The sequence below is a fragment of the Corylus avellana genome, chromosome ca1 (assembly GCF_901000735.1).
Source record: "Corylus avellana chromosome ca1, CavTom2PMs-1.0".
Taxonomy (NCBI): Eukaryota; Viridiplantae; Streptophyta; class Magnoliopsida; order Fagales; family Betulaceae; genus Corylus; species Corylus avellana.
The window spans coordinates 39,754,949-39,767,244 of NC_081541.1; the positions used below are offsets into that span (position 1 = coordinate 39,754,949).

Here is a 12,296-nt window from a genome sequence, read left to right on the forward strand (position 1 = left end):
CAATGCTTACATTTAGACAATTGCTTTATTAATAGAACTTTGGATTTAAGGTCATTGTGTATTTGTCGTTTAGATGCATTCTAGGACTTTATTGAGTTGTTAAAGTTGCCTAAAAACATTTCATTTGCTTTTATGGTGCTGCTGTTTTCATTATTATAATTAGAATCGATGCAGAAATTGCCGAAGACAGTTATCACTCATCATCACCGTGGCAAAAGTATCAACTACCAACAAGTTTTATCCTTTTAGCAACTCTGTCAGCAAGAAGCAAGAAGCAAGTTGTCTACCCATCTTTGTTTTCTTTATCTTGTCATCTAATAAGTTGTTATATATATATATATATATATATATATATATATATATATATATATGTGTGTGTGTGTGTGTGTAATGTGGTGTAACAAATGAATTTAATTAATAAATGTATTCAAGATTTATGCTAGCTAGCCTATAATTCGCACTATGAACGGCTTTTTCATTTAGATTTAAAAATATTTTGGGATCAATTTTTAAATGTGGTGTCCCACGTCGTATGGGTACAAATATAGAAATGTGCTTATATGTATACTTAACGCTCTTTATGACAACAATGTGTTTCAAAACTGTGATGGTCATAATAGGGGCGGAGCCAAGGGACATATAACCCTCAAAATTTTCAATTACCCCAGCAAAATATTTTCCAAATAGCTTGGTTGCCCGCCCTCAATAACTTGTCATGGGCATCTACATTACTCGGGCAAGGCATTTCCAAGATTAGGAAGACTGAGATTTGGTCTTTAATGCTTTCACCATATTAGATTTTTAAGTTTCAGAAGGTTTTAGGTTAACATGTTGACTCTTCTAAGAAGGAAGACGAATGAAACGCTGCGTTAAAATCTCTTGCTAAAACGTTCTGTTTCATTAAAGTCTTTAATAAAACGTGTTGGCGTGGTGTGATTTCCTTGGCATCTAGAAACTGCTGCATTTTAACTTTTAAACATGATGTTGCAATGGCGTGATTTTTTTTTTTTTGACATGTCCACATAAGGAAAGGGAAATGAGGGATTCAAACTAGTGACCTCCGCTTCATTAGACGTGGTCTACCGCTGATTGAGCTACCTTTTGGGACTGCGTTAGCGTGATTTAAAACCACTGTTTAGTTTTTTTTTTTTTTTTTTTTTTTTTACAAAAAAATAAAAGAAAAAAAAATACTTCAATTCCTTCAAAAATATTTCCAAACAACCAAACATATATCTTCAAACTTGCTTAAAAATTTACTAGAAAAAACAAACCACAGAAGTAGCTAGTTTTTATTTTGTAGGAGGTGTACTCTACGGTGAAAAGAAAGAGGTCAAAGTTTACCCTCTAATTTATTTATTTTACGATTTCTCTCTTTGGAAAGTTTCAAATATGTTGTATTTTTATACTGATTTATTTTTAAGTTTATTATTAAATTAAAAAAAATTATATGTAAGTTTTATATTTTGATTGTTATTTTAAATTAGTTGTTTTTTCCTTGAGCAAATAGTTGTTTATATATATATATATATATGAAATATATAATTGTAATTACTTGAGATTATGGAGAATAATAGTTTCATTAAGTTCTAATTAATTTAAAAGGAGCTCGTGTCAATGTAAATTTAACAATTATGAAATATGAAAAATTGTCAAGGATATACATAACAAAATCAATTGCAAGTTAAATTTATATATATTTTAAATCATAAATAATTTTATTGAATTTTCTATTTATTAATATTTTTTAATCATTTTTTTTTTTTAAAAAAAAAATTAGTCCTTGCCCCTTTTGAACCAAGATCCGGCTTTTGCCACTATATGATCATTTACTATTGAACGTAGCTTCAACGAGCGATTTGTACAATATCAAACTTGAGTTCGAAGCTTAAGTTAACCGAATGGATTAGTATGCAAATGACAATTTATTTACAACCATACTTAAAATACATAAGAAAATAAATAAGCCCTTTGCAAATTACATAAAGGGAAATATAAAATAGAAAATTACACTTTATCCCCAAAGTTTGGGAGATTTTCAATTGTGCAATGCACTCAAACTCAAAATTTTTGGGTAGGTATATTTTTAATTTTTTTTTAAAAAAAAAAAATTATGGGCAATATGAGAATTTTGTGATGAAATTAGTCGAATTGAAAAAAACATTGCAAGTTTGGGGGGAGGTGCATTGTAAAAATTGAAACATTGGTGGTCGAATTGAAAATCGCCCCAAACTTGAGTGGGTAAAGTGTACTTTTCTCTATAAAATATTATAACAAATGAAATAATATATTCTAACAAAATTAATATATATTTATTTATTTATATTATAATCCAAACTCATACATATTCAAGTTACACACAAAAATATTCACAGCAATGTGTGATTTGGTATCCCTACTATTTCTTTTTTTTTTTTTTTTTTTTTTTAAACATGTTCACACAAAAAGAGTGAAAGGATGACGAATGCTCGAATTAGTGATCTCCGCTTCATAAAATATTGACCCCAGCCGATTCCAATTCTATTTAATAGACTTTCTTTTATTTAAAAACGAATTTAATAGACTTTTGTACTATGGTTAAACAATTTGAACGAAGTTCTAAAAAAAAATAAATAAATTGAACGAGGTGGCCGTAAAAATCATGGTTTATTATTATTATTATTTTGTAAAGCGCTAATTAATGACTAATTTTTAGTTATGACTCCTCCCGATTAAAATAGAAAATTTTGCCGAAGTATAGAATAATTTCAGATCTCGCATAACACCCGTTAACCCGAAATGCCCAACCAGAACCCGAAGACAGTGAAGAAGCCCCCAGCAATGGCGTCGCAGAGTACCGAGTACGAGAGACAGAGGCTGTCGAGAATTTCGGAGAACAGGTCGAGAATGGTGGCTCTGGGCCTGCCCAAGATTGCTTCTAAGTTGTGGGGTTCCGCTCAAAAGGTGAGCGAGAAGATGAATAAAAAGAAGGGGAAAGCAAAGGTTGATGATGATGATGATGATGATGAGGATGAGGATTATAGGCTTGATAAGGTGGAGGAGGGACCGAGTTCTTCGAGCGGAGATGAAGAGACTGATGATGATGATGAAGACTATTTAGATGAAACATCTTCTGGGTCACGTAGAAAGAAGGTCTGCTCTTTAATCTCTGTGCGTTGTCTCTGTGTGTGTGTGATTTACTTTTAAAAAAATTTCTTTTTTCGGTTTCAATTTGCTACTTTATTTATTTCCCAACTGGTTTGTTCTATATTTTTGTGAAAACCAGTCCCAAGGAGCTCTTGCAGTGACTAAGAGAGAGCTTTGGATACTTCCAATCAAAGCTTTAACCACGAATGCTCTTTAATATAATTTTTTTTGTTTATTACAAAAGAAATGAAAGAAACCCACATAGTCAGATGTCACAGAACAACACTGATAAGCAATAGATGATAACATTTGTGAAAGGGACTTGAAATATGGTTTCCTTCTGCAATTTCATGTGCATTTCATTTTTAAGAAGACTTCAATCAAGCTTCATAGTAAGACATATGCTTCAATATCACCTTAGAGTAAGAGAAGGAACCCTGATGAAGCTACCCTTTACGGGGGAAAAATAATTAGTATAAAGTGTTGCAAGGTAGCTTTCATTAAATTGGTGTGGGAGTAAGTTTCACTGCTGTAATGGGCGGCGCGTGCTTTCAGTAATTATCTAAGATGCTTAGCTATAGGCTCTGCTATGACCTATTTTCTGAATACTCTCCTTTTGCTTTGCTTTTGCTCCAGGTGAAGAATATAGTTTCAAAACCTAAGAAGAAAGTTCCTGCTCAAAAGTGTTCGAGTGAGTCAGATTACATTGGTGATGCACTGAAGCAGGTACGTTTCAAGCTTCTTTGATAAATATTCTTTTACTTTGGCAGGTTTAGAGCACTAGCAGCAGCTTCCTTTTGATTTTCCCCAAGTTTAGAGAACAAAACTACTTTTTGCTTCCCTATAAAAATATATTTCACAATAGCTTTATTTACATTTTCCTATACCATTAAAATATTATATATTTACAAAATATAAGTTCCCTACCTACCCTCACTTTTTTTCACAAAATCCCAACACAATTCTCAATTAAAGACAAAAAGATGAAAGAAAATAGAGGAAAGATAAATATTTATATTAAAATAATGTGTAGGGAACCACTTTGGGTTCCCTACACATTGGGAAACACTGTAGCAACCATTGAATGTTGGTTAAATGTAGGGAATCTGATGTGAGTAAGTTTTTGTGGTTTTTTTGAAATTTTCCCTAAACATAGGGAAGGGAATGGCATATAGGGCATTTGCTGCTAGTACTTAGGTTGAATTTCTGTTTCAATATAAACCATTAACCAACTGCTGCAATGATGGTCCTACATGATTGTACAGGATGCTAATTCTGTAGCATCCATATGCAGGCAATTGCTCTGTCTCTACAAGGTTCTGCTGGAGTTTCAGGTGTGGTACATTGTGAGCCTTCAAAATGTGCTGAAACTGATGTAGTGAATGCTACTCCTAATGAAAATAAGGGAAATACTCGCGTTCAGGAAGATACAGGAAGGAGGAAGAGAAAAAAATCGGTTTGTTTTGGGCTTTAGATTAGTATGCCACTCGCAGATCTTTTGCCTCTTCTTCCTCTTACTGTCTTATGATGGTTTGCTTTTGATTTCTGGTCAGCAGTTTGCTAGTCGGCTGCAAATGACTGAAGATGAACTGGTCGTGAACTTCTTTCAGTTTGATGGTAATTTCTGCCACCACTGTCTTTTGTGTGTATATGCTTGTGGAAAGTGATAGATATGGGGGGAGAGAGGTTTTCATAAGCGTTCAAAGGTCCAATAAATGGGGAGCTATACTAAGATCAAAAAAATAATAATAATAAAAAAATTCAAAGGTTTGAAAAATGCAGGTGTGAGTGTAAGGTTTGTATTAGAATATATGTTGTATAATACAATGAAAAATATGAGAGTTCTTCAACTTATGCTGTGACTTCATTTCTGTAAGTTTAATTGAAACTTATTTCATTTTAATTGGACTGAATGGGCTTTAATTTCAAATCTTAACCAGCCAAAAAGAGGCAATATCCCTGTTTATGGTATTGGTCTGTTTTTCTTGAAGAAATTTTGGTCATTGATGGAGGAATATTGGCATGCAGGTGAATGGAAGGGGAGCATAACTATGAGGGATATAGAAAGAGTAGCAATGGCTCATGATTTTCTGTGGACTGAGAAGGAGTTGGCTGATATGATCCGATGCTTTGATAGTGATGGAGATGGGAAGGTCAGTTCCTTCTGCTTTTAGGCTTTATTTCTTCAATTAATATTTTAAAAAATAGCACTAGTAATTTTCTTCTTATAAATTGTTCGTAAATCAGCAAAAACATAAAGTTAAGAAAGGGTAGAGAAGTAATTGAAGTTTGTAGATCGAGATGGAAATTGGGACTCTTTATTTGGCACTTTTGTGAGAGCTTCTCGTTTGATCCTCGGCCTAGTTATTAATATGGTGCGTGGAAAAGGAAAAGAAAGAAATAAAGTCACTTTGTTCAGCTAGACAAACTTCAAATTTCTGTAGACTGTAGAGCTCTGGACACAAATAACAAAATATTTTATTTCTTCTCGCTTGCGCACTTCGACACAAATGTGTTGGGATATTTATGTAAATGGTAAACATGTATACTAGTCTCGATGTGTTTAAGATTCTACCTAGTTTACTTTAGTAATTCATGTTTCAGCATTTTCTCCAAAAAATAAAAATAAAAAGAAGATAAAGAGATAAAATTCTCTTAGATTGCTCTGTCGACTGAGGCTTGTAAGAGTTTCCCTTTGTATAAAAAGTATTCAGAATTTCTGTTGAATACAATTTCTATTTTTGCTAACTAGTTTTATTGCAGCTAAGTCTTGATGATTTTCGAAAGATTGCCAGTCGATGCAACATGATAAAAGGGCCTGAAAATTCTTGATGGGTTCAAAGTATTAACAATCTAGTTGTACAGATCGATTTTCCAGGTATGATGAAGGTGTGGATGGAGTGGTGATGTGTTGTTATATGAAGTTTTTACTCGCCGATGCACATGATCTATTCATTGGTTTCTTTTCTTTCTTTGCTTTATTTTCTACCAAAAATCAGGATAACCTGATAATTTCCACCCCTTTCTTTCCCTACAGGCAAGTAGGTTTTTCAAGCCCAGCAACACATCATGCTCTGCAACCAATCTGCAATGATTTAACCGTGTTTCCAGGATTTTTTTTTTTTTTTGGTTCAAGTTGAAGCTAGTGATGTTTTCATTCTTACTTGTAAAGTGTGTTGATTGTCTATCTTTGATTGTTGAGTTGGGATGATGGTCATAATTCATACATATATGAATGCCAGTGGTTGTAGGATAATGCAGATTGAATTTGACTGTGAATCCTGGTCGATGTATGTACCAAAGGGCATGAAGCACAAGAAAATTAAAACTTAACAAAATCCAATAGATACACCTTCTTCCCCACAATTTAACAACAATCAAAAGTCGGTGCTTTTTCCATCAAAACAGATATTCGAACAATCAAAAAGTACATATCTAAAAAGAGAAGTACTTCTTACAAAAAAAAAAAAAAAAGAGAAGTACTTGAAACGTAGAAGTCGAGAAAGAAGAAATCTTAAGATGCAGAAGTCAAAGAGAGACGAGATCCCTGATAGAGGAGATGTGCTAACAAAGAGAGAGAGAAGAGCTCTAGAGTTGGGTTGAGCGAGAATGAGAGGTTTGGAGCCGAATTGAGTGTGAGAGTGAGTGGGGAGATGTTTTACAATTTTTAAAATTGGAAATCAATTTATAGTGGGATCAGGATCCCTAGCAATAGCTGGGGAATTGTCCATCAGGTTTTTTGTTAATGTGAACCGTCTAATTTCATCTAACCGTTTAAAACTCGCCACGTGTTCCACTCAATATAAAATAATAAAATATTATTTAATTTAAAATAAAATAAATGTAAAATAAAATAATTAAAAAAAAAATTAAAAATATGGAGTAGGTGGCCGGCCACCCCAGCTCAGCCATGGGGTGGCCGAAGCCACCCCCAAGGTTTGGTTGGGGGTGACCGAAGCCACTCCATGCCCCTAGGGGGTGGTTCGGCCACCCCTATGGCCAAACCCATAAATTTTGATTTATGGATAAAAATATAAAGGAGACATGCTTTAAAAGTAGTTCTTTAAAAGGAGACATGCTTTAAAAGTAGACAGGTGTTTTTCCAATTTTGTTTTATTTTCATTTCAAGCAACAAGCATGTAGTAATTAGTTCTTTGGAACCCAAAGGTAGCATAGGAAAACAATTCCAGACTAGTTCTGCTGGCAGCAAGCTCACATGATCAAATGGTCTGAATTGAGTAATTAAGCAAAATCAGAAACAGGGCCATTGAATGGTGTAACATCAATTAAATCAAATGGCTCAGGGGAGGCTTACAAGATTCCCAGTAAGATGGCAGACTTCCTCCTAAATGGTCATATACATAAATAAACATATACAAGGTATATGTATGTGTACATATGTCCATCCATTTGCATAAATATGTGTGTGCATGCATGCATGTAAATTACATTTCACGGACTTGCCCCAAGGTACCTACAGTCATCATATCACACTATCCGAAAGCTAGAAATGAAAGCTTTCTCTCTCATAAAGCTCAGTGGCTACAAACACTGTTAAGACCCACAAAAGAAAAGGTAGCATATTCAGAATATTGTGATGCAAAAAACAGGAGTCTACAACAATTCTAACCATTTCCCTTGCGAGTTAAGACATAATTTAGATGTGTAGTACATTGACTGAGCAAAGTTGGCAGCATATGAAATTTCCATATTATAGATATAGCACACATCATATGATGAATAGAGTCTTTTTAAAAAAATAAAATTAACTAAAATTAAAATCAGCCTTCTTTTGGTTGACAAGAAAACTTGGGAAAAAAAAAAAGACGTATTTCAATAAACCTAAAGTATTAGTAAAGAAGGCTTTGACAACACTTTTCAAGAGAAGAGATATTTCGACCAAAGTTGACAAAGTGGATATCCCATAACAAAAATAAGGAACAAGTTCACCAATGTGCTCCAAAAAAATCGAACAAACAAAAAAAATTTACAATCTTTTCCTATCCTAACCGACACCAACTGTGAAACAGAGTTTTGGTTGGTTCTCTGTTTTTTTATCATTCACAAAGTGCTAGGCAAGTAAGGTAGCAAACTCAGGATCCCAAGAAAGAATCCACCCATGCATCAAGCGGCAGATGTCCACCCACAGGGGAAGGCGGTGGCGGCAGATAACCGTATGAAGCATAAAACTCAGACGCAGAGTCATCATTACAGCTCATCAAGGTTTCCAAATATTCATATGAAACACTAAACTCAGAATCAGAGTTATCACTAGCTGGTGGTAGACAGCCTTGTGGTAGACAGCCCAGAGGGGTTTCCAATTCAGACTGAGGCGTTCCAAATTCAGATGGACATTCTGATGGAGTCCAAGTGGCTTGAGGCCCTTCACATTCGACATCGCAGCGCATCTTCTTTCTCTGCTGGGATCCGTCCTCTTCGTCATAGCATGGACATGGAGTTTCCACAGAGATGATGGTGGGAGAAGACTGATCTTGAAAGCATCTTTTAACGCCAGCTCTTGATCTTGATTCTTTCTTTTGGATGGTGCACAGGACCCAGTCAGTCGTCCGTTCTCCCTCCCCAACTAATGAGAACTCGTGCATTAACCAGTTGGATTTCTGTTTCTTCACCTTGAAACAGAAGAGTTTCCTGGCTCCAATAACATCACCCTGAGCATCATAGATTTTGTCGGAAGAATTCTCATGCCAAACACCGCACCCCGCTGTTCGTGCCACACGATTTTTGCTTAGTTTTTTTAGGCGGGTAAAAACGTAAAGCTTCTCCTCCTGATCACCACAGAATTGCCAGGGAGCCTTTTCACCATAAATATCAAAATCTCGAATGCCATCCCAACCCACATCTTCTCCCCTTGCCTTGTTCAACAAATAGAAGCCTACGAGCTCTTCATCGGTGGGCTCAAAACGAAATCCCACCGGCATCATCATCATTCACTCCCTCTTGAAGAAAAACAAGAACGAGAGACGACTTCACTGTGACTTTCACTTCCTCTTGACTCTCTGTTTCACTCCCACTCTCTGTTTCACTCCCTCTTGAAGCCATGGCCCTTATATAGAAGCCAATGCCACCGACTTAGGTCCACCGCCTTAGCTAAAGGCGGTGGACCAACGACTTGCCGCTGTTCAATTTAAATTTTGAACTGGACGACTTGCCGTATTTGGCTGTATTAAAGGAGCTGCAGCATTTTTCTTCTTTTTTTTTTAGGGAAAAATGTAAATTCAGCCCTTATAGTTTACCTGATTTACAATTAACTCTTTGTAGTATCAAAATGAACTCAAAAGTCCCTGAGGTATGCCAAAAATATAATTTAGTCTCTACAATCAAATTTCATCCACTTATTTAACAAATTCACTTAGTATGACACTAACTTAAATAGGACAAGTATCACAATTATATTGGCTATAATATTTTACGCTATTATAATCTGTTAAGTCAGTGAACAAAATTTAACTGTAGGGACTAAATTATTTTTTTGGCATATCTCAGAAACCTTTGAGTTCATTTTAATACTACAAGAAGTTAATTACAAATCAGGTAAACCACAAGAACTGAATTTATATTTAACCATTTTTTTTAAGAGCATAAAATAGGTGGTTTGATTTGGAAAACAAGACACGTACCTTTTTCGTTTGCTTAACATGCGCCATGATTTCTAGCCCTATCTTTAACTTCATTGCTCCCAGCCTGCAACTCCTCCACATCCAGAAGCACAGTTTTGAGCGTTGAAATCATCTCTTCCACATTCGTGATTTCTCGCCATAGAGATTCAGTGGAGAAATCATCCAGCAAGTCGTCTGCATCATTTACGTTCTTTAGCTTCTGGAGAACATATAACCGAATCACCCCAAGAACTGGTTGGGAGTGCCCGAAGCCACCCCCATGGCCCTTGGGGGTGCCAAGGGCCATGGGGATAGCTTCAACTACCCCAACTGGCTACTTAGGGGTGGTTCGGCCACCCTCAAAGGGCTATGGGGTGGCCGAACCATCCCCAAGGGCCAAACTCACCCAAAAAAAAATTAATGGGCTTGGTGAGTTTTGGCCACCCCAAGTGGCCGGTCGAAGCCACCCCTATGGCCCTAGGGGGTGGATCGGCCACCCCCAAGGGCCAAACCCACGAAACCCTTTAATTTTTTTCTTTTTGGCCCTTGGGGGTGGATGGGGGGTGGCCCATCCACCCCCAAGGGCCATGGGGATGGCTTCCCCCAACCGGCCCTTGGGGGTGGTTTGACCACCCCCAACACTCAACTGGGGTGGTCAACCACCCCTTCCTCTTTTTAAATTTTTTTTTTATTAATTGTTTATCATTTTAATCTTGATTTTAAAATTAAAAGATTATAAACAATAAAAAATTAAAATGAGGCTACGTGCCCTTTGCCACCTAGGATTTATATGGCCAAAACACATGGACTTTTTAATGCAACCAAGCATTTTTCATATTAAAATGGGACTCTTCTAGACCACCATCTTACCCCTCCCTTTTTATTTTATTGTATTATATTATATTATATTATTTTATTTTATTTAAAACATATGATAAGCTACATTATATATGGAGTTAAATATAATAAAATAAAATTTTAATTATAAAATAACTCCTTGCTAACCTCTCGCACAACTCCTTTATATACCTTTTCCACACATATTAAGATAGAATAGTTCTTACCAAAAAAAGAAGAAGATAGAATAGTTATAATAAGAGAAATGCTAGTATATGGATTTTGGTTCAACTACAAAATGATTCCATAGAATTGCAATATAAAATGAGTAAGTAAGTCACGATGATTAATTCATTTAAATTAAAAATATAAATTAGAGTGCAACCACAATTATTTAGTTAACTTAATTGTGATTAATAGTGTCATCTTACATGTCATGGAAGATAGGGTCACAAACCTATTGGAGCTAATTGTATTATTGACATTAAGTCCTTATTTGAGTTGATGTAAGCTGACTATTGGCTTTGAGTTTCAATTATGTATTTATTTATTTAGGTTATTTTATTTTAATAAAACATAAGCCAAGAAATTTATTATCTAAGTTAAGTGGCTAAAATTATTTGAAGATGAACTGGGCTTAGGAATTAAAAGAGCATTGGGATCAAACATTTAATTTCTATATGCTTAGGCAAGAACTTTGAGTGCAAGTAGACAAGCATAAAAGGGGATAAATACACTTGGCCCCTCAAATTTACACCCTTTTGATACTTAGGCCTCATTTGTTTAGATGTAAAATGTTTTTCGTCGGAAAATGTTTTTATGGAACCATTAACTCTCAAATTTTGTCAAAATCTCCCAAAAATGGCAAATACACAAGTGTAATAACTAATAAAATTTTTAGAAGTGATTAATGGGAACGTGAAAGTTCCCAAATATGCAAAGAACCTACACGGATTGGCTCTAAACCCTCCAAGCAAGCAGCGGTTTCAAATAAATACTGATAGCATCACCAACACTCTCAATAATCTCCATGGATGTACCAAAGGGCATGAAGCATAACAAAATTAAAAACTTAACAAAATCCAATAGATACGCGTTCTTCCCTAAAATTTAACAATAATCACAAGTCAGTACTTTTTCCATCAAAACAAATATTCGAACCATCGAAAAGTACAAATCTAAAAAGAAATAAGAGCACTTGAAATGCAGAAGCCGATAAAGAAGATATCTTGAGATGTAGAGAAGAGAGATGTGATCGCTGAGTGATCCTTGAGAGAGAGGAGATGTGCTAGCAAAGAGAGAGAGAGGAGCTCTAGAGTTGGGTTGAGGGCGAGGGTTGAGCGAGAATAAGAGGTTTGGAGTTGGGTTGAGTGTCAGAGTGAGTTATGAAGATGCTTTATGGTTTTTAAAATTGAAAACAAATTTATAGTGATTAATGAAGGGTTTTCTAGTCAACTAAAAATGATTTCAGTTTTCTCAAAAAAAAAAAAAAAATGATTTCAGTCTAAGTACTATTTTGCATCGTACCAAACACCGTAAAATACAAAAGATATTTTTTTTAAATCATTTTATGCCGAAACAAATGGAATCCAACTTTTTCAAACTTCAAAACTGACACATCTTTCTCCTACTACCATTTTGTTATAATAAACACATTCCATTAGCATTTTTCATCAAATTGAATGAAAAATGTGTAGCTTGTGCCACACGTAAATTTGT

General features: G+C 35.1%; 2 protein-coding genes across 5 annotated transcripts; one reads left to right on the top strand and one right to left on the bottom strand.

Annotated features, from left to right (window-relative positions):
* The first annotated feature begins 2,471 nt into the window (after nt 1–2,471).
* On the top strand, nt 2,472–6,390 carry LOC132189836 (histone deacetylase HDT1-like). 4 transcript variants are annotated; one of them, XR_009441066.1, is made up of 7 exons: nt 2,472–3,129; nt 3,760–3,849; nt 4,418–4,579; nt 4,677–4,740; nt 5,152–5,276; nt 5,887–6,012; nt 6,161–6,390. XR_009441066.1 is itself a non-coding variant. In XM_059604648.1 (7 exons), exons 1-6 carry the CDS (start codon nt 2,776–2,778, stop codon nt 5,953–5,955), a joined length of 864 nt encoding a protein of 287 aa, XP_059460631.1. In that variant the 5' UTR covers nt 2,472–2,775; the 3' UTR covers nt 5,956–6,001; nt 6,161–6,390. The 4 variants fall into 4 exon arrangements, 3 of the variants coding, with proteins under 3 accessions (XP_059460631.1, XP_059460640.1, XP_059460647.1); XM_059604648.1 differs by having other exon boundaries at nt 5,887–6,001; XM_059604657.1 differs by having other exon boundaries at nt 4,680–4,740; nt 5,887–6,001.
* Nucleotides 6,391–8,216: 1,826 nt separating this feature from the next.
* LOC132172073 (NAC domain-containing protein 19-like) lies at nt 8,217–9,062 on the bottom strand. The gene has a single exon (XM_059583510.1). The coding sequence runs from the start codon at nt 9,060–9,062 to the stop codon at nt 8,217–8,219; it is 846 nt and encodes a 281-aa protein (XP_059439493.1).
* Between the last annotated feature and the right edge of the window lie 3,234 nt (nt 9,063–12,296).

Coding starts and splice junctions, on each gene's coding strand:
- LOC132172073 (XM_059583510.1), bottom strand. CDS start 9,062: ATGCCGGTGGGATTTCGTTTTGAGCCCACCGATGAAGAGCTCGTAGGC.
- LOC132189836 (XM_059604648.1), top strand. CDS start 2,776: ATGCCCAACCAGAACCCGAAGACAGTGAAGAAGCCCCCAGCAATGGCG. Junction 4,741..5,151: donor GAACTTCTTTCAGTTTGATG/GTAATTTCTGCC, acceptor ATTGGCATGCAG/GTGAATGGAAGGGGAGCATA. Junction 5,277..5,886: donor ATAGTGATGGAGATGGGAAG/GTCAGTTCCTTC, acceptor GTTTTATTGCAG/CTAAGTCTTGATGATTTTCG.